Below are 25,966 nucleotides of genomic sequence, written 5' to 3'. Positions count from 1 at the left end.
TTACTAGAGACGGGGTTTCACCGTGTTAGCCAGGATGGACTCGATCTCCTGACCTCGTGATCCGCCCGTCTCGGCCTCCCAAAGTGCTGGGATTACAGGCTTGAGCCACCGCGCCCGGCCCAGTCTTTTTTTTTAATGGTTTGTTTGAATTAGGATTAAAATAAAGTTCACACACCGTATCTGGTGATAACATTTTCCAATTCACTTCCTTTTCCTAGGCCATGCATTTATTGAATAAAGCTTGTTGTTAGGATGTAGATTTTTCTATTTTCGGATTTGACTGATTGACTCCTTGGGTCATTTAGCATGTCCCTCTGTCTCCTGCATTTTAAAAGTACTGTTCAAACTAAAAACTAAACAGATTTAGTTTTTTTGAAAGGAGGGAGGTGGCATAAAAGTAATCATAGGTGCTGCTGTTTTTCCTACTTGGTCAAATGGGGAGGCACATAATATCATGTTGTACTTTTGGTGATGCTAAGATCAACAGGTAGAATCAGCTGATGTCAGCCTGATCCTTTATGAAGTTCCCCATCAACCCTATTACTTAGTAACTATTGGTGATTATTTGGTCCATTACAGTATTTCATCAGGAGTTGGCAAATATCATTTTTTTCTAGTTAATTCCTTCCGCATTTATTATTTTTATTTATTATTATTATTATTGTTTTTTGAGACAGGGCCTTGATCTGCCACCCAGGCTGGAGTGCAATGGCATGATCTTAGCTCACTGCAACCTCTACCTTCCAGGCTCATGTGATCCTCTCACTTTAGCCTCCTGAGTAGCTGGGACCACAGGCACACACCACCACGCCCAGCTAATTTTTGTATTTTCTGTAGAGATGGGGTTTCACTATGTTGCTCAGGCTGGTCTCAAACTCCTGGACTCAAGCAATTCACCTGCCTTGGCCTCCCAAAGTGGTGGGATTACAGGCATGAGCCACTGCACCTGGCCTCCTTCTGCATTTATTAGCTAATTATTTATTTATTTTTTCCTTTGTAGAGATGGGTTGTCACTATGTTGCCCAGGCTGGTTTCAAACTCCTGGGCTCAAGGGATCCAGCTGCCTTGGCCTCCCAGTGTTGAGATTACAGGCGTGAGTCACTGCACCTGGTCTAGCTAATTCTTCTATACACATTTTTCCTTCATGAACTCTTTGTTACTATGAGATAGTTTGTAAAACAAGGATAGGATACAGACTTAATTCTTTCCCTTTATCAATTTTCAGAATAATCAATTGGTACTGTGGTAACCCCCACATATGACCAATAGGTGGGTTTTTGTTTTAGTGGGGTTTGTGTGTGTGTGTGTGTGTGTGTGTAACTTTAGGAATTTATGCATTTAATTTATGGATTTTAATATAGTTGATGTTTCAGCCCATTGCAATCATTATTCTTTTTGCTCATATTCTTCCACCTTGGCCACTGTGAGCCCCTTTAAGTTGGCCCCTGAGTGCTTTTGACACAACAGTGGTCTTGAATAGCCTTTTCACTTTCTGGCATGACAAAATGTCCCAGGCAGGCTCATCTTGCATATTTCCTGCCCCAGACTTGTAGTTGGTAAAAAAAAATCTCCTTTGGGCTGGGTGCAATGGCTCAAGCCTATAATCCTAGCACTTTAGGAGGCCAAGGTGGGTGGATTACCTGAGGTCAGGAGTTCAAGACCAGCCTAGCCAACATGGTGAAACCCCATCTCTACTAAAAATACAAAAAATTAGCCAGGTGCAGTGGTGTACACCTGTAATCCCAGCTACTCGGGAGGCTGAGGCAGGAGTATTGCTCGAACCCGGGAGGCAGAGGTTGCAGTGAGCCCAGATCGGGCCACTGCACTCCAATCTGGGTGACAGAGCAAATACACAAATAAATGCATATATAAATAAAATTTTAAAAATCTCCTTTGTCCCCAGGAGTCCTTCTTTCTGCAGGCTAAAGAGCATTCCTCACAGTGTGGTGCCCACTCATCTCCCGTCTTACTCTTCCAAATATGATGAGCTATTTATCACTTCCCAGACAAGCTGTTCTTTCCCAACATAGGACTTACAGTACACTGGTTCCTTCACCTTGAATGCCCTTTCACTCCTTATCCCTTGGACTCAGTGCAAATGTTGTCCCTTCTGTGACTCCTTCTTCACTCGCTCTGGCAGAACTAAAGAAGATGGCAGGCCCTGTCATCTTTGAAAGCCTGGCAATTTATTGCAGCAGTCAAAACATATCCTTAAGTATTTGTTTACTAGACAGCTTCCTTCCTTAAGGGTTGCAGACGCATCTGATGCATACATAGTAGGCACTGAGCTTTGCCCATTGTGGTTATTTCCCAAGTTTGTCAACCTTGGACTCATCTCCTTCTGCTCTGGCCTCTGTTTAGTTCATTTCACCAACTATTTCACAGAGAACCCTCTAGTAAATAACTAGAGAATATTTACTGAGAACTTACTATGTCAAATATGCTTTATACATATGATTTCATTACAACCTGAGAGGTAGTTGTTATTATCCTCATTTTACAGATGAGCAAGTGGAAGCTCAGCGGGGTCATTGAAGGACCCACAGCAAGGGAGTGGCCGAACTGGGATTTCTTTGGTGGGTCTGACTCCCAAAGCCCTAGATGTTCCCTCTACATCACTGTCCACCAAAATGTGCTCCATGATCCACCCACATGCAAAACCTCTGGGAAATCATTAAAATGCATGTTCCCAGCCAGGCGTGGTACCTCATACCTGTAATCCTAACACTTTGGGAGGCCGAGGCAGGTGGATCACCTGAGGTCAGGAGTTCGAGACTAGCCTGGCCAACATGGCAAAACCCCATTTCTACTAAAAATACAAAAATTATCTGGGCCTGAGGGTGCATGCCTGTAATCCCAGCTACTTGGGAGGCTGAGGCACGAGAATCACTTGAACCCAGGAGGCAGAGGTTGTAGTGAGCCGAGATCGCGCCACTGCTCACCAGCCTGGACAACAGAGCAAGACTCCATCTCAAAATAAATGAATAAATAAATAATAAAATGCATGTTCCTGGCTGGAGGAGGTGGCTCATGCCTGTAATCCCAACACCCTGGGAGGCCAAGACAGGAGGATTCCCTGAGCCCAAGAGTTCGAGACCAGTCTGGGCAACATAGGGAGACTCCATCTCTACAAAAAAAATTTTTTTTAATTAGCCGGGTGTGGTGGCACATGCCTGTAGTCCCACCTAGTCTGGAGGCTGAGGTGGGAGGACCACTTGACCCCTGAATGTCAAGGCTGCAGTGAGCCATGATTGCACCACTGCACTCCAGACTAGGTGACAGAGGCAGACACTGTCTCAAGAAAAGAAAAAGAAAGAAAGAAAAAAGAAAGCATGTTCCTGGATTCCACCTCTGATTTACTGGGGATGGAAAAGCGAATTTCTTTTTCTTTTGTTTTTTACTAAGATGGAGTTTCGCACTGTTGCCCAGGCTGGAGTGCAATGTTGTGATCTCCGCTCACTGCAACCTCTGCCTCCTGGGTTCATGTGATTCTCCTGCCTCAGCCTCCCAAGTAGCTGGGATTACAGGCACACACCACCACACCCAGCTAATTTTCTGTATTTTTAGTAGAGACAGGGTTTCATTATGTTGGCCAGACTGGTCTTGAACTCCTGACCTCATGATCTGCCACCTCGGCCTCCCAAAGTGCTGGGATTACAGGCATGAGCCACCGTGCCCAGCCCTGGAAAAGCAAATTTCTAATAAACCTCTCTAGGGTGATTTTAACAATTATTATCATTATTTTGAATAGGTGAAACATACACACAGTGAAACATACACAGTAAAACATACAAAAGGTTCAAAGCGTAAGTGAAAAGCAAGCATTCCACCTCATTTCCCAGTTGTCCAGTTCTGTCCCCCACTGTACTCCAGAGGCAATCACTTTTCCTTGGGGTGACTCAGCACACTGAAATTTGAGGGTCACCGTCATACATATGGGATAGACCAAGATGGGCGGTTCTCTGCACTCCAGAGCTCACACCAAAATTGCAGATAAGACCACCATTCAAAGACAAGTGCCTGAGGAAGGTCTCAAAGTCACCAGCAAAGATGCCAGGGGCTCCTGTTCAGTGCATGTCTACACCTCCTATTTCTAGGACCTTCCAATCCGCTTCCTTCTGGGGACCACTTCACGCAGGAGGCAGTCCTTACACAGGTCATCTTGTCACAAGCAAAGATCAGGAAAGGATAGGTGGGTAAGGGGAGAGTAAGACATGATGATGAACTAAGGGGAGTCTGCAGAGAGGTCTAAGCTGGAAAGGTCTGGACAGAAACCCAATATTCAGTCTTTCCATTTGTATTTCTGATTATTTGTAGTAACCATAAACTTCAGACAGGGTTTCACCGTGTTAGCCAGTATGGTCTCGATCTCCAGACCTTGTGATCTGCCCTCCTCGGCCTGCCAAAGTGTTGGGATTACAGGCGTGAGCCACTGCGCCCGCCGGCCGGATAGATGCTTCAGAAAAAAATCACTGATGGCTGGGCACAGTGGCTCACGCCTGTAATCCTAGCACTTTGGGAGGCTGAGGTGGGAGGATCACCTGAGGCCAGGAGTTGAAGACCGGCCTAACCAACATGGTGAAACCCGGTTTCTACTAAAAATACAAAAATTAACCGGGCGTTGTGCGGGCCCTTGAATCCCAGCTACTAGGGAGGCCGAGGCAGGAGAATCACTTGAACCTGGGAAGAAGAGGCTACAGTGAACCAAGATCACGCCACTGCATTCCAGCCTGGGCTACTGAGTGAGACTCAGTCCCAATAAAAAAAAAAAAAGGCGTGGGGTGGGGCGAAATTCGCTGATGTTTTAACCATTCTGGGGTCACAGCCTCCTTTGGGAATCCCATGAAAATTATGGACCTACTCTGGAAAAAGGCACAAACAGGTAAACCTCCACAACTACTGCGGAAGCCTCACAGACTGCCAGCCTACCCAGGGATCCCAGGAGGTCCAAGTTAAGAACCCCACTTTTAGATGTTTCTCGTACTAAGAAGCTTGGTTTACAAACAGTCTTCCCATATTTGTTTAGAGAACCCGAACGATGTCGCCACTTGCAGCGAAGCACCCTAGCATGAACCGTAGTCCTGTTGGCTCAGGAGGTGGAGGCGGTGGTGGAGGCGGCTTGGGGCCTCCGCTTCTGGTGGCCGCAGGAGCGACCCAGAGACAGGTAATGGCTGCCATGGGGGGCGGGGGCGTCGTCCTTAGCTTTTAGCGCCACCCGGCTGGCCCCTGTGCTTCGTGCGCATTTCATGGCCTCTGGGTGCCGTACCTGCTTCCCGCCTGGCTTTCCTGGGTGGCGGAGAGCGAACCCATCCCAGCCCGGATTGGGGGAGGGGGCGTCGGCGCAGGGTCCCGTGGGCAGAGCTGCGCTGGGAGCCGACGGGCTCCGCATTCATCATTGTTCCTCCAGCGCCTGGCACGGGCTGGGCTGCAGCAGGGATCGTGGCCTGAAGCGCGCCATCCCCTTCGCGTCGCCTGCCCGCCCGCCGAGCTCGCCGCCCACAGGTGTTTCCAGGGCTCCTTCCACCCGCCGGACAGAGGGAGGACCTAGAAGCCAAACCTGGCCCGCTGCTGGCTGAGAGCACAACAGCCGGCGGGCGCTGGCGGGCGCGGGGCGCACGGGGCCGCGGAGGGACCCGCGCGCGCCCCCGTCTCGTGCCGCGCGCACGTGACTGCGCCCCCGGCCTGCCCCCCGCCCCCACTGGCCGCTCGGCCGCGCGCGGGTCGGTCAGCTCTATGGGGAAAGCGGCCGCTCCGAGCCGAGGCGGCGGCTGTGGCGGCCGCTCCCGCGGGCTCTCATCGCTGTTCACGGTTGTCCCCTGCCTGTCGTGCCACACGGCGGCGCCGGGCATGAGCGCTTCCACGTCCGGCTCCGGGCCGGAGCCCAAGCCCCAGCCCCAGCCCGTGCCCGAACCGGAGCGGGGACCGCTGTCAGAACAGGTGTCAGAGGCAGTTTCGGAGGCAGTGCCAAGATCGGAGCCTGTGTCCGAGACGACGTCTGAGCCGGAACCAGGGGCTGGGCAGGCATCGGAACTGCTGCAGGGGTCGCGGCCAGGGTCAGAGTCAAGTTCAGGTGTAGGGGCTGGGCCCTTCACTAAGGCCGCATCAGAGCCGCTCTCCCGAGCGGTGGGGAGCGCGCCCTTTCTCAGACCCGAGTCGGGATCGCTGCCAGCGTTAAAGCCCCTGCCTCTTCTGCGATCAGGACAGGCGAAGACTCCTCTTGGGGTTCCAATGTCGGGGACTGGCACAACCTCCAGTGCCCCACTGGCCTTACTGCCTCTGGACAGCTTCGAGGGCTGGCTCCTCAAGTGGACCAACTATCTGAAGGGCTACCAGCGCCGCTGGTTCGTGCTGGGCAATGGTTTGCTCTCTTACTACAGGTATGGCAGCGCCAGGGTGGGACATGGGGGTTGGAGGGTGATAATGCTGCAGGGATGGTGATGGAGGGCCTCCAGGGTTGGGGGACACTGCCGCTAGTCTAGAGATGTTTAGGGGCGTGCATTCCAGCAGGACAAGGCACACTCTGGCCCGCCGCCAAGGGCTGGGGGCCCTGACCTCTGGCAAGGGTGAATGTAATCTGTGGACATGACCTCTGGCAAACTTAGATTTTTGGGCAAGTGGGGAGGTGGAGTAAGGGAGTGATCTGGGGCCTCAGTTCTCTCCTGCTTGGCAGTTGTGGGGCTTGGGGCAGCTAGCTAGAGTCAGCCCTTCAAAGTCCTTGCCCTTTCTGGTTCGCGAGCTAACATCATTGTGTGTTTGGGATTGAGGGAGACAGTCACCTTGTTCAGTCCTTAGGACCCACACTCTTAGGAAGGGCTGCCTATTCTTCCTGCCTGGGGCAGTTACTCCCACCTTTCCTGATGCCTCTGGTTGCCAGGCCTTGGGCTGGGCACCACAGACTCACAGATGTATTGGACAGGGCTCCTGGCCTTCAGGAGTCCATCTTGGTGTTTTGCGGAGAACCAGGAAGTGTTTTGCTGCCCTCCTTTCTTATTCCAGAACCAGCATGGGATTCAAAATTGAAGTCCAGCAGTGAGAGAGCTAACATTGTCTTCCCACTGAAAGTGGTTGAAAGGAGGAGGTTAGTGAAGCCTCCCTTTGCTTTCTTACTGGCTCTTCCCTGAGTCTGCTTCCTGGAGATGGTTGGTTTAAGCCTTGAGAACTCAGATCAGTCTATGCCAGTGGTTCTCAAACCTGAGTGTGCATCAGCATTCCCTGAAGAGCTTGTTGGAACACAAAGTGCTGGGCCTCCCCACTGAGTTTCTGATGCAGTGGGCCTAGGGGAAGGGCCTGAGATTCGGCTTTTCTAATAACTTCCCAGGCGTGGCCGGTGATGCTGGTCCAGTACCACACTCTGAGAAGCACTGTTTCACTGTTGCACACAGAAGGACCTTGACTTGCTGTTGCTGAAATTCAGGTCACTTCATTCACTTCATTCAGCCAACAGTATCCCTTCAAGTCACCCACTACAGGGTTTTGTTTTCTGTTGTTTTTGTTTTTGAGACGGAGTCTTGCTCTATTGCCCAGGCTGGAGTACAGTGGCACAATCTTGGCTCACTGCCACCTCCGCCCCCCAGGTTCAAGCAATTCTCCTGCCTCAGTCTCCCGAGTAGCTGGGATTACAGGCTCGCGCCACCATGCACGGCTAATTTTTGTATTTTTAGTAGAGGCGGGGTTTCACCATGTTGGCCAGGATGGTCTTGATCTCTTGACCTCATGACCTGCCCATCTCAGCCTCTCAAATCTTCTTTTCTTAAAATAACATGTGTAGACAGTTGACATTTCAGAGTAATCTCAAATGTGTAGATTCTCTGGGTAACTAAGAAAAATTCTTACTGCTTGCTGATAATGTTGTGAAGATAAATGCTAGTTCTGGGGGGAGGAGGGAGTAAGAACAAGTTTCTTGTGTGTGTACGTGTACAGTCCAGCTCTGCAATTTCCTTTTCAGACTTTTCGAGATTCTAAGGTGGTTCAAATTGTTGCTGACCTCACCCAGGTAGAATGAACGATTCCTGACATTTATAGGACCCTGTGCCTTCACTGCATTCCATGCAAGGCTGGCCAGGAAAGGGGAACTGAGGCTGAATGAATGAACCTCAGTGGCCTCCCCAGAGGCAGCCAGCTTGCAGGCTGAGTGTCCGAACGCCACCAGAGATGAGTTTATGTGCAGAAAAGGCCCATTTGAGGTGCAGCTGGAATTGCCACTTGAGATGTTTGACGCTGCTCTCCCGTCCCCGCTTCTGATCTGAATCCCCCCCTTCCAGAACAGGCCATCCTGCCAGCTGGGATCAAGGACTGAGCATCCTCCAGGTCTGTCATGTAACCCTGAGAGCAGCAGGGTGGGTTTTCGGTTGCGCCATCTGTGCCCAGCGCCGTGCATGTGTGTTATCTCCTCCAGCCCTCTCCAGACACCCAGCTCCCAGCAGTTGGCCAAATGGGTGTGGCTGGGGATAGAGGTGAGATTAGGGTACTCGTGAGTTGGAAACAGAGTGAAATAATTTTTAAATTCATGATCTCTTTTCCTTGGGGGTGGGTAGAGTCAGGCTTACCTGCTGGGCAATGTGGCTGGTGAAGAGGGAATCAGAACCATTTCTCTTGCTGGCTCCCTTTTTGGAAAGACCACTCTCAACTTTTAATTTTTAAAAATTTTTTTAATTTTTATTTTTTTAGACAGAGTCTTGCTCTGTCGCCAGGCTGGAGTGCAGTGGCGTGATCTCCGCAAACTGCAAGCTCCGCCTCCCGGGTTCAAGCAATTCCCCTGCCTCGGCCTCCTGAGTAGCTGGGACTACAGGCGCGCACCACCACACCTGGCTAATTTTTTGTATTTTAGTAGAGACAGGGTTTCACCATGTTGGCCAGGATGGTCTCTAACTCCTGACTTCGTGATCTACCCGCCTTGGCTTCCCAAAGTGCTGGGATTACAGGCATGAACCGCTGCACCTGGCCAACTTTTTAATTTTTAACTAAGTGAAGCCTGGTGTTTGGAGAAAATGTGGGCACCTATTTCTTGTGCCCCCTGCCATCCCATCCCACCTTCTGGCCTCCCCTCCTCCAGGATAGCCACCATTCCAAATCCTGGTCACCATCTACTTTTCTCCCCATTTTATTTAATTTTATCTCATCTAGGTGTAATTTTTAAGAGCCCATATTTTTTATTACAATTTTTTTTTTTTTTTTTTTTTTTTTTCAGACAGAGTGTTGTTCTGTTGCCCAGGCTGGAGTGCAGTGGCCTGATCTTGGCTTACTACACTCTCCCACTCCCAGATTCCAGTGATTCTCATGCCTCGGCCTCCTGAGTAGCTGGGATAACAGGGGCGCGCTACCGTGCCCAGCTAATTTTTGTGTGTTTTTAGTAGACACGGGGTTTCGTTATGTTGGCCAGGCTGGTCTCAAACTCCTGGCCTCAAGTGATCCACCCTCCTCAGCCTCCCAAACTGCTGGGATTACACGCATAAGCCACTGCGCCTGGCTATGCAGTCATCTTTAACCTTATTTTAAAAAGGGTTTCTAATATATAGAGTATGTTATTTTTGCAGGACTTATTTTGACTATTGTATAAAGTCCAGGGTGCAAATGTGGCACCTTTTACTTATGCATTTTCCTGACGATGGGTCACTACAAACAATCTTGTATGTGTGCAGGAATTTCTCTTGGGTATAATTTCTGGGTTGTAGAGAATTGTGAATGTTCATCTTACGTAATGCCAAACTGTTTCCCAAAGCAGTTGCACAAATTTATATTCCCACCAGTCACGAAAAAGAGATTCTGTGGATCCTTATCCTTTGCAACACTTGGTATTCTTAGTATTGATTTTGCCAATCGAATAGGAACTATGATCACTCATTGTGGTCCTGACCTGCATTTCCATTTCCATTATTTTTACCTTAATAGTGAAAGAATGGGGGTTTGGATTAAAATTTCTCCTTTCAATGTGACTTCCTCGGGTACACTTCTGCCCTGGATTTTTCTCGAGAAGCTCATTTGATTGCTTGAGTATATTCTAAGGAAGAAAGCACATTTTACCAATAGTTAGGCTTAGTAACATTCATATTATTAGGAATTTTAAAAAATGCTCTTTATAAATATCACATGTAAAAAGTGTTTCTATGAGATATTGATAATTGTTGGCAGATTTTTACTTCTTTCTGACAACGTGCTTGGAATATAAATAAGATAGAACACAAGATTCTTTTTTTTTTTTTTTTTATTGAGATGGAGTCTCATTCTGTCGCCCAGGCTGGAGTGCAGTGGCACGATCTCAGCTCGCTGTGACCTCTGCCTCCCAGGTTCAAGCAATTCTCCTGCCACAGCCTCCTGAGTAGCTGGGATTACAGAGGCATGGCAGCACACCCAGCTAATTTTTTTTTTTGTATTTTTAGTAGAGACAGGGTTTCACCATGTTGGCCAGGCTAGTCTCGAACTCCTGACCTCGTGATCCGCTCGCCTTGGCCTCCCAAAGTGCTGGAATAACAGGTGTGAGCCACCGAGCCCAGCCTAGAAGGCAAGATTCTTATTCCATTACTTGGCATTCTTAATTATATGCTTATTTGGATACTAACAAGGAGAATATAGGAATATGGTTTTTTGTTCAATGTTGGCTTTTTTTTTTTAATTGCAGGAAGTTCCCTTTGAAAAAATTTATCCCTAGTTCTTATCTCACAGAAAACATGTGAGTCCATAAAATTAGAGAAGAATTCCTCAATGATACAGAATTTTCAAAGGTATTGTCATCAGCAAGTTTTTACAGAGAAAGTGTTCCAAACATAATTTTTATCTACATTAATGACAACAATTATTAGGTTAGGCACACTTCTGTTTTGTTGTATACCAGTTGTCTGCTTGGTGACATTATAAATGACATTTATTTATCAGGAAATGATTTCAAACAGAAGCATTTTAAATTATTTATTTATTGTTCATACTGATCTATGCTTAGTAATGGCTAAGCCAGTTAGCAAGGAATGCCTCCTAGAAATTAGCTTGGGTCTATAGGAAAGATAGCTGCAGTCAAGTGAAAATAAATTTTGAAAGTCCTTGACTGGGCACAGTGGCTCATGTCTGTAATCCCAGCACTTTGGGAGACCGAGGCAGGTGGATTACCTGAGGTCAGGAGTTTGAGACCAGCCTAACTAACATGGTGAAATGCCATCTTTAGTAAATAATAAAAAAAAAAATTTAGCTAGCCATAGTGACGCATGCCTGTAATCCCAGCTACTCAGGAGGCTGAGGCAGGAGAATCTCTTGAACCTAGGAGGCAGAGGTTGTAGTGAGCTGAGTGCTATTGCACTCCAGCCTGGGCAACAAGAATGAAACTACGTCTCAAAAAAAGAAAAAAAAAATCCTTTGGCTGAGGAAGACCACTGAACACTTGGTGAGCTGCACCCATTTTGGGATGGTGGCCAGGTAACAGAAGATGTAGCACCAAGACATTGTTGCCTCTGGGATAGACTGTGTACTCACCCTTCTCACGAACTCAGTTCCCAAAAGCCAACTGCTGTGAAAACTGGGCATCGAGAAATATTGTACTGTTTTCTTTTTTTTTCTTTTTTTTTGTTTGTTATTATACTTTAAGTTGTAGGGTACATGTGCACAATGTGCAGGTTTGTTACATATGTATACTTGTGCCATGTTAGTGTGCTGCACCCATCAACTCGTCAGCACCCACCAACTCGTCATTTACATCAGGTATAACTCCCAATGCCATCCCTCCCCCCTCGCTCCTCCCCATAATGGGCCCCGGTGTGTGATGTTCCCCTTCCCAAGTCCAAGTGATCTCATTTTTCAATTCCCACCTATGAGTGAGAACATGCGGTATTTGATTTTCTGTTCTTGTGATAGTTTGCTGAGAATGATGGTTTCCAGCTGCATCCATGTCCCTACAAAGGACACAAACTCATCCTTTTTTATGGCTGCATAGTATTCCATAGTGTATATGTGCCACATTTTCTTAATCCAGTCTGTCACTGATGGACATTTGGATTGATTCCAAGTCTTTGCTATTGTGAACAGTGCCTCAATAAACATACGTGTGCATGTGTCTTTACAGCAGCATGATTTATAATCCTTTGGGTATATACCCAGTAATAGGATGGCTGGGTCATATGGTATTTCTAGTTCTAAATCCTTGAGGAATCGCCATACTGTTTTCCATAGTTGTTGAACTAGTTTACAATCCCACCAACAGTGTAAAAGTGTTCCTATTTCTCCACATCCTCTCCAGCACCTATTGTTTCCTGGCTTTTTAATGATTGCCATTCTAACTGGTGTGAGATGGTATCTCATTGTGGTTTTGATTTGCATTTCTCTGATGGCCAGTGATGACAAACAACTACTGTTTTCAATGTCAATTTTGATAATACTCAAAGGCTGGAGATGGAAAAGTCCATCCAGTTGCAAAGTGTCCCTGAAAACATGAAGTTGAGGGTGCAATTGTGCAGGGTTAGTTCTCACATAATGGGCTGGATACCCCAGGAGGTAGCTTTATTGAATTCAGCTTGAATTTGAAATTATTATTCAGTGTTACATACTCTGAGACTGTTAGGAGGTCGAAAAGGAATGCACAGGTTGATCATGTGTGAGTATTTGAAGTATATTTTCTTAGCATTTAGCACAGAGTTGTTGCAAAGAGGTGACAAATGGACTAGCAGCATATTTTGGAGGAGCACAGTGCACACCAACATTCTCAGCAAGTTCTAGTGACATGAATTGTCATTTTCCCCACCAAACTTGCCTCCCCCTCCTAACTCTCCTCTTTCTATGAATAGCTGAATACCTCTGAGTCATACTTGCTGCCTCTTCCCTCCCTCATCCCACATCAGATGAAATTTCCAAGTCCTGCCTGTCTATCTTCTGTAGCTCCTCCTCTCCATCTCAGCTGCCACATCATGGTTCAGGTCTGCCTTCTGCTTACCTGGTGTCCCAGCTTCTGTCTTGGACAGTGCATCCCTGCTGTGGTGCTAGTGCCCCACCTCCATGACCCTGGGGTTGTCTCACCTTCTCCAGGATTCTCTTTCAATAGTACCTTCTCTGCCGGGTATGGTGGCTCACGCCTGTAATCCCAGCAGTTTGGGAGGCCAAGGTGGGTGGGTCACCTGAGGTCAGGAGTTCAAGACCAGCCTGACCAACCTGGCGAAATCCTGTCTCTATTAAAAATACAAACATTAGCTAGGCATGGTGGTGGGTGCCTGTAACCCCAGCTACTCAGGAGGCTGAGGCATGAGAATCGCTTGAACCCAGGAGGTGGAAGTTGCAGTGAGCCATGATCACGCCACTGCGATCCAGCCTGGGTGACAGAGTGAGACTCCGTCTCAAAAAATAAATAAAAAAATAAACAAAATAAAACAAAACAGTACCTTCTCCTGTGTAAGCAGATCCCTGTATTGAATTTCTTCTGTTTGAAATACCTAGAATAGCCCCCTACTAATCCAAAGAACCAGGTCTTCCCCCTTTCGGAATTTACAGGGTGTGTCTGAGCTTCTCTGCAGATAACTTTGTGTCAGGAGGATACCATGGCCAAGTTTGGCATCTTCTTTGTATTCCACATAGAGCTTGGAGCAGTACTTGCCACTGATACATCCTCAGTAGCTTGGTTAGTCTGTGAATGGATGAGCAAGTAAATGAATTAGAGTTGCCTGTGAGTTTATGGGATTTCAGAAAGCCAAGTATGTTCATGCCAAACTTGGATTTTTCTTAGTTTGTCTTCCATTTCAAAAACTTGTTTCCTGCAATAAGTTAACTAGGGAGATAAATTGGAGATTGCAGGCTTAAGCCAGGAGTGCAAGAAAAGCAACAGTGGGAATGTGGATATAATGCATTTCTAGGTTTGAACGTGTTGTAGTAGGCTACTCAGTGAATCAATATCTTCTTTATTTTTTTTTATTTTTTGAGATGGAGTCTCACTGTGTTGCCTAGGCTGAAGTGCAGTGGCACAATCTTGGCTCACTGCAAACTCTGCCTCCTGGGTTCAAGCGATTCTCCTGCCTCACCCTACAGAGTAGCTGGGGTTACAGGCGTACACCACCACACCCAGCTAATTTTTGTATTTTTGGTAGAGATGGGGTTTCACCATGTTGGCCAAGCGTGTCTCAACCTCTTGAGCTCAAGTGATCCACCTGCCTCAGCCTCCCAAAGTGTTGGGATTACAGGCATGAGCCACCACGGCCAGCCTTATAGCTTTTATTTATTTTTATTTTTTTATTTTTAGACAGCGTCTCCCTTTGTTGCCCAGGCTGGAGTGCAGTGGCACGATCCTGGCTCACCACAACCTTTGCCTCCCAGGTTCAAGCAATTCTCCTGTCTTAGTCTCCTGAGTAGCTGGGATTACAGGCACCCACCACCATGCCCTGCTAATTTTTGTATTTTTAGTAGAGACGGAGTTTCACCATGTTGTCCAGTCTGGTCTCAAATTCCTGATCTCAAGTGATCTGCCTGCCTTAGCCTCCCAAAGTGCTGGGATTACAGGTGTGAGCCATTGTGCCTGGCCTGGCCTTGTAGCTTTTAAAAGTAGTTTTCTGTGCATCTGTTGGTTTCCCTTGCACTGTTGGAAGCCAGCTATTGATCAAAGAAGGGGCCTCTACCCTAAAATGTTAGATCCAACAGGATAATAGGCTCTTTTGTCTGTGGGGTATTCTGCAAGTGTCAGAGTGGTTTCCAGTTTATGGTTTCAGTGCAGGGGTGCTGGTCTTGCCATCCTGTCACATGGGGAAAAAACTGGAAGTACATGAACAGCACCAGGATTCAATCACAGTCTTCTGACTCAGCCCACGCAAAGGTGTCCACCTACCTCACACTGGGGAGACTCTTCTCTGGGGTCCTGGGTCGGAGGTCTCCAAGAGTAACCCCAGGCTCAATGACCCACTTGGAGGACTCACAGGACTCAGCATATATTAATGACAAAAACTGTGATTACCTTTGTACCAACCTAATAGTTGTACCCACAGCTATGCTTTGTTATAATGAAAGGATGCAAAGAAAGCACAATGGCAAAGAAACAGAGTGAAGTCTGGGAAAACCAGCTGCAGTATTCCAAGGATCCTCTCCCAGTGCAGTCACACAACACGCGCTTAATCCCTCCACCACCGAGTTGTGACAACGCACGTGAAATGCTGCCAACCAGGGAAGCTCCTTAGAGACTCAGAGCCCAGGGTTTTTACTGGGGGTTCATCATGTGGGCACCTTCTGTTTGGCACATACCCGAATTCCGGATTCCCAGAAGGAAACCAGATTTTTTTTGTTTTTTTTTTGAGATAGAGTCTTGCTGTGTTGCCCAGGCTGGAGTGCAGTGGTGCAGTCTTGGCTCACTGCAACCTCAGCCTCCTGGGTTCAAGAGATTTTTGGCTAATTTTTGCATTTTTAGTAGAGATGGGGTTTTACCATGTTGGCCAGGCTGGTCTCGAACTCCTGACCTCAGGTGATCTCAGCCTCCCAAAGTGCTGGTATTACAGGTGTGAGCTGGAAAGCAGATATTTGCCATAAATCACATTGTTTGCACAAACAGTATAGGCACAGTGAGCCACCCTTATCAGTTAGAGAATGGTGGGAAACCTCCCCAAATTCAAGCTCCCAGACACCAGCCAAAGGCCCCTTGGAAGCAGGCTTGTCAAAGGACGGGCAGTCTCAGGCTTGCTATGTGAACTCTTTTCTACACAGGTGTGAACTCCTTCCTCCTTGCAGACATCAGTGACGTCAGTCAGGGTAAGGGCTGGTTCAGGGAGAGTGAGTGCCCATACTTGGCTTTGAGTGATGGAGTGGCCTCTTGTCTCTGATCAGAGAAGGCCACGTGCCAGTCTTGCAGGGTGTCAAACACATAGCATGTCTGCTGCTCTGTGTGCCGAGTGCCTGCTCTGTGGCACTTGTGGCTGTGTGATTAGCCCTTGATTGCTTCACAAACACTTGTCTGATCTAGACCTTGCCTAAGGCCATCTGGCAGCTTGGTTTTTGCATGTGACTGGGGTACACTTGCCACATGGACCCCTTCCTCCCCAGTAGTTGTTTTTTTTTTTTTTTTGAGATGGAGTTTTGCTCTTGTTTACCAGGCTGGAGTGCAGTGGCGTGATCTCGGCTCACCACAACCTCTGCCTCCCGGATTTAAGCAATTATCCTGCCTCAGCCTCTTGAGTAGCTGGGATTACAGGCATGCACCACCATGCCCGGCTAATAACCGCCTTGGCCTCCCAAAGTGCTGGGATTACAGGTGGGAACCACTGCGTCCAGCCTCCCCAGTATTTTTGCGCCTTTGGTGGAGTATCAGCTGTGAGTTCTTCAGCTGCTGCTCTTGAACCTTGTACTTTTCTCAGGGAGGGTCTGTTAATCCAAGATTAGGGCCTGACAAGAAGTCTGAAATGTTTGTGACATTTCAGCCTACACTAGCTTTGATCATGTTGTTCATTGATCCCCTGCAGTGACCACAATGTGCAAGGCAGTGTGAGTAACAGACCTGCATACCACTGTCACACAACTGGAGTGGAGGAGAAGGGGGGAAGTGTGCACACACCCTGGTCATTCAGTAAGAGGCCAAAAGGTTCAGGCAAAGTGCTTTGTGGGAGCCCCTGGATAGTTGAACATGCGGCTTTCACTTCCCCTGTAGTCTTTTGGGATAAAGCTGGCAAACTATGTCAGTAGAGAAGGAGAGGTCTGTGAAAAGACTGTGAGGTTCCCTAGAACAAGATCAATATATGCTTATCCCAAGGGGAAAGAGAGGGGAAGTGGGCCTATTCCCTGGATGACTGCTGGATGCTGACACATGGAGAAAGTAGATGGTAAGAAACACCTCTGAATAAAATTGAAATTGGCAGCTTGGTGTGTGGTGAATCACACAGCAGGTGTCACCACACAGAGATGTGGCTTTAAGAGGCTCCTTTCATAATCATACAGATGGAGCAAACTGTCAATAAGTTTTGGGGTCATGCTGGGTGCTGTACACTTTTTTCTTTTATGTGCAATGCTTTGCCATGTTGCCTTACATTTTTTTTTTTTAAGAGTACTTGGAGTTCTGATTGCTTAGTGATGCTTCATTCCATTTGGCATCTTGTCACATGCGCAGCCACAGCTCTACATTTAATACCGATTTAACAATCTTGACTCACACCATTCGATCTGCATTGCTGGGCTATTGCCTGAAACCAAGAGGAGGGCAGATGGCATGGCTGAGCTTGCATAGGAAACTGCCAGATTGCGTTGTCCTTTGAAGCAGCAGGAGGTGCTGCCTTCCTAATACAGTGTGTGGTTTCCCTGGGCTCACCAGATGAAGTCCTGACCCTGGGCATGATAGTCACTGTCCTTCACAGCCAGGTCCCGCCTCTCTTTTCCCTATCACTCATCTTCCTCCAGCCTTGACCCTTCTTCTAACAAACTTGCCTTACTCCCCCTTTGCAAGCCACATGCGTTTCATTCCTCACTCCAGATCTTCCTGCCATCCCCTTAGCCAGAAGGACCCCTCCTCTTTGCTGCTGAAATCCCTAGCTGGGCAGGCTTAATCCCAGGGTCATCTCAGCATGGACCTATATGGATTTTCTGCAGTGATCTGGAGGAACTGTTCTTCCTCTGGATGCCTTTTTGTGTGTTACTTCATTTGGCCATGCACCCTATCAGCTGGGTATTCGTCCTCTCTCCATTAGATCAATACCTCCCTCCTCCCCACCAGAACATGGGGCCATGTCTTCTCAATGTAGTGTCCTCTAGAGTGCTGGGCCTAGGGCCTTATACTTGGAAGACTCTCAAATTTCATTGAAGCTTTTTTTTTTTTTTGAGACGGAGTCTAGCTTTGTCACCAGTCTGGAGTGCAGTGGCGTGATCTCAGCTCACTGCAACCTCCGCCTCCCATGTTCAAGCGATTCTTCTGCCTCAGTCTCCTGAGTAGGTGGGATTACAGGCTCGCGCCGCCACGCCCAGCTAATTTTGTATTTTTAGTAGAGACGAGGTTTCACCATATTGGCCAGCATGATCTCCATCGCCTGACCTCAAGTGATCCACCCACCTCAGCCTCCCAAAGTGCTAGGATTACAGGCATAAGCCACCGCGCCCGGCCTTAAGTGAAGCATTTTTATAGAAAATGTACTTTTTGGGCCGGGCGCCGTGGCTCACGCCTGTAACCCCAGCACTTTGGGAGGCCAAAGAGGGTGGATCACGAGGTCAGGAGATCAAGACCATCCTGGCTAACATGGTGAAACCCCCTCTCTACTAAAAATACACACAAAAAACATTAGCCAGGCGCGGTGGCGGGCGCCTGTAGTCCCCGCTACTGGGGAGGCTGAGGCAGGAGAGTGGCGTGAACCCAGGAGGCAGAGCTTGCAGTGAGCCGAGATCACACCACTGCACTCCAGCCTGGGCGACAGAGCGAGACTCCTTCTCAAAAAAGAAAAAAAAAGAAAAAAGAAAATGTACTTTTTGTAATTTTGTGTTTTGTTCCTAGTATAAAGACCCAATATGCAGCCTGAACCATTGGTAGCCCAGGGGGAGTCAATGAATTGCTAGGAGAACGCAGTGACTACAAGGCTACACATGGCCCAGCTTCTTCAGCCCCTTTTCTTTTTTCTTTTTTTTTTTGAGACAGAGTCTTGCTCTTGTTGCCCAGGCTGGAGTGCAGTGGCGCAGTCTCGGCTCACTGCAACCTCTACTTCCTGGGTTCAAGCGAGTGTCCTGCCTCAACCTCCCGAGTAGATGGGATTACAGGTGCCTGCCACCATGTCCAGCTAACTTTTAAATTTTTAGTAGAGACAGGGTTTTGCCCTGTTGGCCAGGCTGGTCTCGAACTCCTGACCTCAGGTGATACACCCACCTCAGCCTCCCAAAGTGCTGGGATTACAGGCGACAACCACCTTGCCTGGCTGTTCAGCCCCTTTTCTAAGGCTTACATGAGCTAAGAATATGTGAGGATATTGAGAGCTCATCGTATTAATGTATATTTAAAACTCTTTGTTATGAAGAATTTTAAACATACATAAGAGTAGGCAATAGCATAACGAACCCCCATGTACCAATTACCTAGTTTCAACAATTATTAACTTCTAGGCCAATCTTGTTTAATCTCAGTCCCCCTCATATCATTTTAAAGTGAATTCTAAATATGATATTTTACCTGTGAGTGTTTCAGTATATATCTCTAAAGGATAAGGATTTTTAAATTTTTATTTATTTTTATTTTTTTGAAATGGAGTCTCTTCTGTCACCCAGGCTGGAGTGCAATGGCATGATCTTGGCTCACTGCAACCTCTGCCTCCTGGGTTCAAGCAATTCTTCCACCTCAGCCTCCCTAGTAGCTGGGATTATAGGCACCTCCTATCATTCTCGGCTAATTATTTTTGTAGAGATGGGGTTTCACAGGCGTGAGCCACCGCACTCAGCCAAGGGTAAGGATTTTAAAAACATATCCACAGGCCAGGGGAGTTGGCTCATGCCTGTAATCCCAGCACTTTGGGAGGCCAAGGTGGGTGGATCACCTGAGGTCAGGAGTTCGAGACCAGCCTGACCAACATGGTGAAAACCCATCTCCACTAAATATAAAAAATTAGCTGGGTGTGGTGGCGGGTGCCTGTATTCCCAGCTACTGGGGAAGCTGAGGCAGGAGAATCACTTGAACCCAAGAAGCGGAGGTTGCAGCGAGCTGAGCCTGTGCTGCACTCTAGCCTAGGCAACAAGAGCAAAAACTCTGTCTCAAAAATAATAATAATAATATAATAAAATAAATAAATAAAAACATATCCACAATACCACTATTACAACTAAAACAAATTAACAATAATTCCTTATCATCAGATATCCAATCAGTGTTCACAGTTTCAGTGGTTTCAAATGTCATGAATTTTTTTTTTTTTTGATACGTTTGTTTGTATCGGGACTCAAACAACATCTACCCATAGAATTTCCCACAGTCTGGATTTTGCTGATGGCATTTTCTTGGTGTAGATTAACATGTTCCTCTCTCCTCCATAATGTCTTAGTTTGACAGATGGATCTAGAAAGTTGAATAGGTGGTGGTGTGTTCTTCTATCAGGAGCTGGTGGCTTCTCTTTTTTTGTGATGTTATCAGCTAGTGATGATCAATCTTAGATTAGTCTAAATCTTTTTTTTTTTTTTTGAGATGTAATCTCACTCTGTCACCCAGGCTGGAATGCAGTGATGTGATCTTGGCTCACTTCAGCCTCTGCCTACTGAGTAGCTGGGATCAAGTGACTCTCTGCCTCAGCCTCCTGAGTAGCTGGGATCACAGGCATATGCTACCATACCCAGCTAATTTTTGTATTTTTTGTAGAGACGGGGTTTCACCACGTTAGCCAGGATGGTCTCGATCTCCTGACCTCGTGATCCGCCATCCTCGGCCTCCCAAAGTGCTGGAATAACAGGCGTGGGCCACGGCACCTGGCCAGTGGTTTTTGTTTTTTTTGAGACGGAGTCTCACTCTGTTGCCAGGCTGGAATGCAGTGGTGCGATTTCGGCTCACTGCAAAGTCGGCCTCCCAGGTTCAAGTGATTCTCCTGCCTCAGCCTCCTGAGTAGCTGGGACCACAGGTGCATGCCACCACACCTGGCTAATTTTTGTATTTTTAAGTAGAGACAGGGTTTCACCATGTTGGCCAGGATGGTCTCAATCTCTTGACCTCATGATCAGCCTGCCTCAGCCTCCCAAAGTGCTGGGATTACAGGCATGAGCCACCGTGCCTGGCCAAATTAGTCTAATTCTTAAAAAAAAAAAATTCTTTTTAAAGACATGGGGTTTTGCTGTGTTACCCAGGCTGGTCTGGGAACTGCTGGGCTCCAGTGATCCCATGCTTGGCTTCCCAAAGCGCTGGTACTACAGATGTAAGCCACCTTGCCCAGCCCAGATTAGTCTAATTCTATCATTTCATCCTCATTTATTAGCAGGGATACTGTTTTTTGTTGTTGTTGTTTTTGTTTTGTGAAATGGAGTCTCGCTTTGTCGCCCGGGCTGGAGTGCAGTGGCACAATCTCAGCTTATTGTAATCTCTGCCTCCCAGGTTCAAGCAATTCTCCTGTCTCAGCCTCCCGAGTAGCTGGGATTATAGACGTGCACCACCATGCCTGGCTAATTTTTTGGTATTTTTAGTAGAGACAGGGTTTCACCATGTTGGCCAGGCTGGTCTTGAACTCCTGACCTCAGGTGATTCCCCCTCCTCAGCCTCCCAAAGTGCTGGAATTACAGGCGTGAGCCACTGTGCCCCGCCTTAGCAAGAATACGTCTACAAAGAGAAACTTCCCCTTATCTGCTACTCGTTGGTTACTCAGAGGTGCAGTTCATGCAGGAAGAGCAGAATCAGTGCTTGACTCTTTCTTGAATTTTTTTTTTTCCCCATGAGTTTTCAAAATAATGAGTTGGTGCTTCTCTTCTAGTGGTGGCCAGTTAGTTGTGTTTTCTTAAGTATCATTACATTCTCATAGATATGAGCATGTTTGATGTGTTTCCCACTACTATCACTACCCTTAAAGATGCTCATGTTGTCTGGCCATGTCTTTAGTTAGTGGAAGGCTCTTCAAGTTGGCCCTAGAGTCCTTTGGAAGGACCCCTGGTAGAATTAGGGTTTAATAGCTTAATTGCTGTCTGGCTTGAAAACATGTTCCTGGCTCTTCTTGTACTTGTTTATATATATATATATATATATATATATATATATATATATATATATATATATGTATGTTTGTATTTTTTGAGACAGGGTCTCACTCTGTCACCCAGGGTGGAGTACAGTGGTGCGATCTCAGCTCACTGTAACCTCTGCCTCTCCCAGGTTCAAGCGATTCTCCTGTCTCAGCCTCTCTAGAGCTGGGATTACAGGCATGTGCCACCATACCAGGCTTATTTTTGTAGTTTTAGTAGAGATGGGGTTTCACCATGTTGGCCAGGCTGGTCTCAAACTCCTGACCTCAGGCGATCTGCCCACCTCGGGAATCCAGACGTGAGTCACCGTGCCCAGCCTTGTACTTGTCTTGTCCCAGGCCTGGAGTCAGCCATTTCTCCAAGGAGCCACATTTCTTTTTGGTGGGAAGTAGTGTTTGAAGATCATAATCTTGGTGCCATAAGGGGTCATTGTCACCCAGTTGGTCATTGTTTTTAGGTTTTTTTAGTATATAGAGCTAGGAAATATATACATATTTATGTATGTTTTATAAAAGCTAGGAAATATCTGTATTTGTTTTATACAGAGCTAGGAAATATATATATTTATGCAATGTTTGATATATATATGTACATACATATATATACAAATACATTTATCTCCTAGCTTGGTATAAAACAAACATGGCCGGGCGCGGTGGCTCATGCCTGTAATCCTAGCACTTTGGGAGGCCGAGGCGGGTAGATCACGAGGTCAGGAGATTGAGACCATCCTGGCTAACACAGTGAAACCTTGTCTCTACTAAAAATACAAAAAATTAGCCGGGCATGGTGGCGGGCGCCTGTAGTCCCAGCTACTCCAGAGGCTGAGGCAGGAGAATGGTGTGAACCCGGGAGGTGGAGTTTGCAGCGAGCCGAGATAGCACCACTGCAGTCCGGCCTGGGCGACAGAGCGAGACTCTGTCTCAAAAAAAAAAAAAGAAAAAAAAGTACAATATGTTTGTTATCTTTAAAAATAGAATATATTATCAGTTCATACTGGTATTCTCAACACAAAATTAAGACCAGCCCGGGCTCAGTGGCTCAGGTCTGTAATCCCAGCACTTTGGTAGCTGAGGTGGGTGGATCCCTTGAGTCCAGGAGTTTGAGACCAGCCTGGGCAACATGGCAAAAACCCCATGTCTACAAAAAATACAAAAATTAGCTAGGCATGGTGGTGTGTGCCTGTGGTCCCAGCTACTCAGGAGGCTGAAGTGGGAGGGTTGCTTGAGCCTGGGAGGCAGAAGTTGCAGTGAGCCAAGATCACATCACTGCACTCCAGCCTGGGTGACACAATGAGACCCTATCTCAAAAAAAAAAAAAAAAAAAAAAAAAAAAAGGAATGAAGTCCACGGTGTTTTTGCTTAGGTAGAACCCATTTTCTCTGTGTTTCATCTCCTTGCTGAAGCCCACCGTGGTGTCTGCCTGGTCCTCTTTAGCTGGACAGGTTGGTAATCATCATCTCAGAGCCGGCGTGATGACATAGGTCTCTGGAGACCTGTAGAAAGATCTTTGTCACTTTATTCAGCTCATGCTCAGACTCCAGACTGGGCTTCATACATCTCTCCCAGAGGTGCTCATGTGACACGAAAGTGCAGGCCACACTGGTGTAACACTCAGGATAATGCAAGTGACCCAAAGGGAGATCAGTGGCAAGTGGGTCCATGGGGAAGCAACTCTTTGAGAAAGACAGAGCATGTCAAACTGTTTCAGACCCTGTTCTCCAGATCTCCTTTACTGTTGGTAGTTTTTGCCTCCAGCTTCCTCCTCACCCTCCTCCTCTTTCTTCTCCAAACCTTGGGACTTGAACTAATCCTCCCACCTCACCTTTTCCTCCCACCTGGCAGAATGACATCTTTGTTCCTCTAGAGCAGTACATCAACTGGGAGAGGAGGAGCCCAGGAAATTCTTGTTGAACTGAAATGTGCTCAAGCCTTCCCACCTCCTTCATTTGCCCTGGGAGGAGAGTGCCAGATGTGTATTTGTTGGTTCTGGGTCCTTTGAAAGTATTATGTAAGGATATGGATAGCCATTTTCATGAGGTCAGGGCTTCCAGCTGCTATGGAACCTCAGCATCCTCTCTCATCCTTTTGCACATTGTATGAAATGAAAAGCAGAAAACTGATCAAGAATAGAATAGTGCAGGAAATAATGTTGTTTTTTTTTTTTTTTTTTGAGACGGAGTCTCGCTCTGTCGCCCAGGCTGGAGTGCAATGACGCAATCTCGGCTCACTGCAAGCTCCGCCTCCCGGGTTCATGCCATTCTCCTGCCTCAGCCTCCCGAGTAGCTGGGACTACAGGCGCCCGCCACTGCGCCCGGCTAATTTTTTTCTATTTTTTAGTAGAGACAGGGTTTCACCATGGTCTCGATCTCCTGACCTTGTGATCCGCCCGCCTCGGCCTCCCAAAGTGCTGGGATTACAGGCGTGAGCCACCGCGCCCGGCCTAGGAAATAATGTTTTATATGTGTGTGGATCTACTTCATCACACTTCCAGTCTTCATGACCTGGGAGGGAGCCGGAGCATCCACGATCACGCTCATTTTACAGATGGGGAAAACAAGGCACAGAAAGTGTAGTTGCTTTGTCTAAGGCCCAGCAACTTGCATCACTGTTCATCATTTGCTTCCATATATAGGTTGTATCTTGGGGTCATTATGGACATAACCTCAGCTCTTTATTCTTTTATTTATTTATCCAGCAATATATTTATCTAGTGCCCTCTATGCGACAGGCCTGCTTGGGCTGCCAGTAAAGGAAGGAGCCCTGGTTTTTTGGTTTGTTTTTGTTTTTGTTTATTTTGAGATGTAGTCTCACTCTATCACGCAGGCTGGAATGGTGCAGTGGCACCATCACGGCTCACTGCAGGCTCGATGTTCTGCACTCAAGCAATCCTTCCACCTCAGCCTCCAGAGTAGCTAGGACTACAGGCATGCATCACCACACTTGGCTAATTTTTTATTTCTTTGTAGAGATTAAGCCTCACTATGTTGTCCTGGTTGGTTTCAAACTCCTGGCTTCAAGCACTCCACCCACCTTGGCCTTCCAAAGTGCTGGGATTACAGGTATGAGTGAGCCACGGTGCCCGGCTAGAGCCCTGGTGTTTACACTCAGTCCTGTACCTGCAGACCCTGAGCCTGTCAGGCAGGGGCCAGTTGCCTGAACTTTGGAAGAAACTCAGATTCACTTTCTTTCTTTCTTTTTTTTTTTTCCACAGAGATTTTCAACAAGTATAGAAAGAAAATCAGTTAAATTAACCAGCACAGATTGTTTCCTGGAGCATACTGGTTAATTTAAGAAGGCTTCCCATGAGAGCTCAGCTTCAGGCTGTCTGGTTGCTGAGTGCTGACCAGCTTTTAACTGTGTATGTAACTATGTAGACAGGTCCGCAACTGCCCATGCGTGGTGCTTGTGTGAGTCCCCCAAATAAACAATGTCTCTGGCACTGCCCCCATCCCAGGGCAGCAGAGGTATAGAAGCCATTGTAGCTTCTCCCCAGAATGACAAATACAGAGATAAACCCAGGATCCCGGATTCTTCAAAACTGTTCTACAGCTTTTTTTTTTTTTTTAAGATAGAGTCTCGCTTTGTTGCCCAGACTGGAGTATGCAGTGACAGGTTCAAGCGATTCTTCCACCTCAGTCTCCTGAGTAGCTGGGACTACAGACACGTGCCACCACACCCAGCTAACTTTTTTTGTATTTTTTAGTAGAGACAGGGTTTCCCCACGTTTGGGCAGGCTGGTCTCAAACTCCTGACCTCAAATGATCCATCCACCTCGGCCTCCCAAAGTGCTGGGATTACAGGGTTGAGCCACCTCACCCAGCCTGTTCTACAGCCAACATGGTGAAACCCTATCTCCACTAAAAACACAAAAATTATTTGGGTGTGGTGACAGGTGCCTGTAATCTCAGGTACTCGGGAGGCTGAGGCAGGAGAATCACTTGAACCTGGGAGGCAGAGGTTGCAGTGAGCTGAGATCTTGCCACTGCACTCCAGACTGGGTGACAAAGTTAGACTCCATCTCGGAAAAAAAAAAAAAAAAAAAAAAGAACACTGAGGTTTTATAACTCTGTCTTCCCCCTTTTCTTTTTCTTTTTTTTCTTTTTTTTTTTTTTTTTTTTTTTTTTTTTGAGACGGAGTCTCGCTCTGTCGCCCAGGCTGGAGTGCGGTGGCGCAATCTCCACTCACTGCAAGCTCCGCCTCCCGGGTTCACGCCATTCTCCTGCCTCAGCCTCCCGTGTGGCTGGGACTACAGACGCCCGCCACCGCGCCCGGCTAATTTTTGTAATTTTAGTAGAGACGGGGTTTCACGGTGTTAGTCAGGATGGTCTCGATCTCCTGACCTCGTGATCCGCCCATCT

At 47.3% G+C, this 25,966-nt stretch overlaps 1 protein-coding gene across 3 annotated transcripts in view; it reads left to right on the top strand.

The window, feature by feature from the left end:
- The first annotated feature begins 1,523 nt into the window (after positions 1 to 1,523).
- The window catches only part of OSBP2 (oxysterol binding protein 2), a 239,448-nt gene continuing 215,005 nt past the window's right edge, over positions 1,524 to 25,966 (top strand). For 2 of the 3 annotated variants that reach the window (XM_073006810.1, XM_007975430.3), the window contains exon 1: positions 1,524 to 6,377. In XM_073006810.1, the coding sequence (XP_072862911.1) occupies positions 5,734 to 6,377 (644 nt within the window). In that variant the 5' untranslated portion in view covers positions 1,524 to 5,733. The remainder of the gene's footprint in view (positions 6,378 to 25,966) is intronic. The other variant, XM_007975431.3, reaches the window with a different exon arrangement.

This window comes from Chlorocebus sabaeus, chromosome 19, assembly GCF_047675955.1.
Source record: "Chlorocebus sabaeus isolate Y175 chromosome 19, mChlSab1.0.hap1, whole genome shotgun sequence".
Classification (NCBI taxonomy): Eukaryota; Metazoa; Chordata; class Mammalia; order Primates; family Cercopithecidae; genus Chlorocebus; species Chlorocebus sabaeus.
The sequence above is the reverse complement of the archived record's forward strand: the minus strand, read 5'-3'. Positions and strand labels throughout refer to the sequence as shown.